A 4466-nucleotide genomic window follows, 5' to 3' on the forward strand; every position below is an offset into this window, starting at 1 on the left:
TCCCTTCTGCTGGAGCCCCACGGCACAGCTGGGGGGCAGCCCCCGCCTGGGGCAAAGAGACTGAGACCCCCCACCCTCTGCCCTGTTGTGCTGGTTAGAGACCCCCCCGCAGGCAGGCAGCTCCCTCCTGGGGTCCTGGCCCCACAGGGGGGAATATCCCCCACAGCGTCAGCTGGAAACGGGATTAGCTTCCACTTCCTGACCGTGCTGGGCTCCCCTCTGAACAGCAGGGGGGGGTCACCTACCTTGGGGGGGGGTTGAAATAGCTCGTTACTTCCTGCTCCACATTCTCATTAATACTGGGTATAATTCAGCGCCTGACAGACCCTTGTTTACAGTCTGGCTGAACTAACCCTAAAGGATCTGGGTTTGGGAGTGGGGCACTCGCTGTATTTTTTCACCTGTTAGCAAACAACTACAATCCTGTTGCCAAGAGCCCCCGTGCCCCTTGTTGTAACCCAGGAGGAAGGCTGGACCCTGTGGGCTCCCGAATGACCCGACCGTACCCTGCCGAAAGAGAAGAAACTGCTGCGTCCAGCGAAACGGCGCATTCGTCGTGGACACGGCTAGTGAGCAGTCGAGAGCATTTTCCACACACTGCACTCAAATAGCATTTTGAAATAACTACAAATTCTTGCACTGTTCTTGCTGAGAGAAAAGATTTCCTAGACTAGTTTCTTTTCCATTTTTCTCGATATGCCCAAGGTTTCCAGACTAGGCTTCAGAAACATACACAAAAAAAATCCCCCTCCTCCACCGTTTGTTTAACCAGGTCCCGTAGATCTCTGTAAATACTCCTTACCCTCCACCCCAGAGGCAGCTGCAGCTCGGTGCCCGTGCAAATAGCCCCCACTCCCTACCCCGGAGCTGGCAAGGGAAGCCCGGCGGGGTAACCAGCTTGTCCGGGGGGTGGGGAGGGGAAAGGGCTGGGGATACGGCTGCCAAACTCCTTCTAAGTCCCCCCCCCCCCCCCCCCCCCATGCATGACGACCTGTGGGTGTCTGTGAGATGTGCCAAAGTCCACGCAGGGTTTGTGCCTGCGAACGGGGTAGGAGCCTGTTCTCTGGAGGAGGCGGGGGGCAGTTATGGGGTGATCTAGGGGTGAGGGGCAATGGGGAACTTGGGGGGCTGTGGCGGTTGCAGGGAGGTTTGGGGGTGAGGGGGAGCGAGACAGACCTGGGCCCCAGCTCTCAGCCCCTCTGCTCTGCCTGTTCCCAGCCGCGCTGCGGGATGACGGCCCCAGGGAAGCTGCGGGTGGCGGTGATTGGGGCAGGAGCAGCCGGACTGTGTGCCACCCGCCACCTCGCTGCCCACCCCGAGTCCTTCGCGCCCCCCGTGGTGTTCGAGGCGTCCGGCCGCGTCGGGGGCACCTGGGTCTATACCGAAGAGACGGGGCAGGGGCCGGACGGGCTCCCCATCCGCTCCAGCATGTACCGGGACCTCAGGTAGCCGGCGCGGGCACCGGGCAGGGGCAGAGGCACTTGTCAGGCCTCCAAGTGTGTATGTGTTGGGGGGGGTAGGATCCCGTCCCCCCAGGGCGTCTGGGTCCTCACTGCCCCCCCCCACACCTGCCCCATTTCCTGCTGCAGCTGGGACAGCCTCTGCTAGCGCCGTGGGCCAGGCCTGGGGGGCAGGAGGGGAGGGCGTTAACCAGCATTCGCACCCCCAGGACCAACCTGCCCAAGGAGGTGATGGCGTTCCCCGACTTTCCCTTCGACCCCTCGCTGCCGTCCTTCCTGCACCACTCGCACGTGCTGGCTTATCTGGAGCGCTATGCCGACCACTTCGGGGTCCGAGAGCACATCAGGGTGAGTGGGGGGCCGGGCGGGGCAGGGACCCCTGGGGGGCCCCAATGCCTGCCCCAGAGACGGGCTCTGAGCACGGAGCTGGGCCTCCGCAGGACACAGCCCCCCCGGGATATCCCCCCCCCAGAGACAGACCCTGAGCACGGAGCTGGGCCTCCGCAGGACACAGCCCCCCCCAGGGGCACAGACCCCCCTCCCCCCCCAGAGACAGGCCCTGAGCATGGAGCTGGGCCTCCGCAGGACACACACACCCCCCCAAGACGGGCTACTGAGCACGGAGCTTGGGCCCTCCGCAGGACACAAGCCACCCCCGGGACAGCCCCCCCCCCCACGGAGACTGGCCTGAGCATGGAGCTGGCCCCCTTGCCAGTAGACGTGGCCCCCCCCAGTGGGCACAAGACCCCGACCCCCACCCCACCCCAACCCCCCCCAAGACGGCTCTGAGCACGAGCTGGCCTCCGACAGGACCACAGCCTACCCCCGGGACAGCCCCCCCCCCCCCGCCCCGCCAGAGACGGGCCCTGAGTATGGAGCTGGGCCTCTGCAGGACACGCCCCCCCCGGGACATCGCCCCCCCCAGAGACAGGGACTGAGCATGGAGCTGGGACTCTGCAGGACACGGCCCCCCCCCCGAGACGGGCCCTGAGTACGGAGCTGGCCTCCCGCAGGACACGGCCCCCCCCAGGGGCACAGACCCAACCCCCCCAGGGACAGGGCCTGAGCACGGAGCTGGCCCCCTGGAGGACACAGCCCCCCCCAGGGACGGGGCCTGAGCATAGAGCTGACCCCCTGGAGGACACAGCCCCCCCAGGGACACAGACTCCCCCCCCAGAGACAGGCCCTGAGCACGGAGCTGGCCCCCTGCAGGACACAGGCCCCCCCCCACCCAGAGACGGGGCCTGAGCACAGAGCTGGGTCCCCAGAGGACATGCCACCCCCCAGGGCACGTCCCCCCCCCACCTCCAGAGAAGGCCCTGAGCACAGAGCTGGGTCCGGTCTAGGGTTGCCAACTTTCTATGGGCACAAAACTGAACACGCCAGCACCCCCGTTCTCCGAGGCTCCTCCCCCTTCCCCAAGGTGCCCCCCCCCTCAGCTCTCCCCTTTCACTGGGCTGGGGCAGGGGGTTGGGATACAGGAGGCGGTTCTGGGTTTGGGGGGGCTTAGGGCTGGGGCCAGGGCTGAGGGGTTTGGGGTGCAGGAGGGGGCTCTGGGTTTGGAGGGGCTCTGGGTTGAGGCCAGGGATGAGGGGGCTCCGGGTTTGGGGTGGCTCAGGGCTGAGGGGTTTGGGGTGCAGGAGGCGGTTGTGGGTTTGGGGGGGCTCAGGGCTGAGGGGTTTGGGGTGCAGGAGGCGGTTCTGGGTTTGGGGGGGCTCAGGGCTGGGGCAGGGGGTTGGGGCGTGGCCTTACCTCAGATGGTTCCCGGTCAGCAGCACAGGAGCTAAGGCAGGTTCCCGGCCAATGGGAGTGCGGAGCCGGCGCTCGGTGCGGGGGCCGCGCTTGTCGCAGAGCCTCCGGCTGCCCCCCCGCCTAGGAGCCGGACCCGCTGGCTGCTTCCGAGGCGCAGAGCGGTCCCCCAGGACAAGTACCTACCTTAGCCCCGAAAACCAGACACCCGGTCACCCGGCGGGACGTGACCCCCCCCAGAGGCACAGCCCAGACCCTGCCCCAGCTACTCCGGCAGCCCCCGGATGAAGCTGTTACTGTCCCCCCCTCCCTCTGCCTGGATCCGACTTGCTCCTGTCACCCCTTCCAGTTCTCGTGGCTGGTGGATGCCGTGAGCCCGGCCGAGGGCGGCTGGGACGTCACCGCCTGCCGGGCACAGGACCGGACGGTGCGGATGACCGAGCGCTTCGACGCTGTCCTTGTCTGCACTGGGTGAGGCCCTCGGGCGATGGCGTGGGGTGGGGGGGTGCCCCCTGCGGGCAAAGGGGCTGAGCAGGGTCACTCGCTGGGGTGGGTGCGTGGGTGGGACGGGGCTGCCTGCTCTGCAGAGGCCTCTCCCCCCGGTTGGGTGCAGAGGGTGGCTGTGGGGGAGCCTAGACCTTGGGGGGATAAAAACCGGGCTGTGGGGGAGCCCAGGATGTGGCGGGCATTCATGGGGTGTCAGGGGGGAGCCCCAGAAAAAGCCCTCCCCAGGGGGCAAGCAAACTTCTGGTCTTGGGCTGGAGTTTGGAGAATCCCCCTCCCCAAGGGGTGGGGCTGTGTCAGTCAATGGGGCCCCTCCAGGCCCCAGGGAAGCACTAATGGGGCCCCTATTTCTGTTCCCTTTGCAGTCACTATGCCGACCCCTTCGTCCCCCCCATCCCCGGCCTGGAGACCTTCCCAGGTAGGAGCCTCTGGGGTCCCGGGGGGGGATCCTTCTCCTGTGCCCCACCCTTTGCTCCGGGCGTGGGGAAGGGGCTGCCAGCAGGAGGGAGCCGCTCCGTGGGGCAGGGGAGCCCCCACTGCTCCCCCTTTCACCCCTCTCTCCCTGCCCGCAGGCCGGCTGCTGCACAGCCACGAGTACCGCTGCCCGGAGCCCTTTGCGGGCCGCACCGTGGTGCTGCTGGGGGCTGGCCCGTCCGGCATGGACCTGACGCTGCAGCTGGCCCCCATGGCCCGGCGGGTGATCCTGAGCCACCGGCAGCCCCCACTGCCCGGGCTGCCCGGGAACGTGCTGCA

General features: G+C 67.2%; 1 protein-coding gene across 1 annotated transcript in view; it reads left to right on the forward strand.

Annotated features, from left to right (window-relative positions):
• The first annotated feature begins 390 nt into the window (after nt 1-390).
• The window catches only part of LOC116815755 (uncharacterized), an 8010-nt gene continuing 3934 nt past the window's right edge, over nt 391-4466 (forward strand). Inside the window, exons 1-6 of the mRNA XM_032764380.2 lie at nt 391-569; nt 1219-1445; nt 1670-1808; nt 3559-3680; nt 4079-4131; nt 4286-4458. Coding sequence (XP_032620271.1) covers nt 492-569; nt 1219-1445; nt 1670-1808; nt 3559-3680; nt 4079-4131; nt 4286-4458 — 792 coding nt within the window. The 5' untranslated portion in view covers nt 391-491. The remainder of the gene's footprint in view (nt 570-1218; nt 1446-1669; nt 1809-3558; nt 3681-4078; nt 4132-4285; nt 4459-4466) is intronic.

This window comes from Chelonoidis abingdonii, chromosome 11 (genome assembly GCF_003597395.2).
Source record: "Chelonoidis abingdonii isolate Lonesome George chromosome 11, CheloAbing_2.0, whole genome shotgun sequence".
Taxonomy (NCBI): domain Eukaryota; kingdom Metazoa; phylum Chordata; order Testudines; family Testudinidae; genus Chelonoidis; species Chelonoidis abingdonii.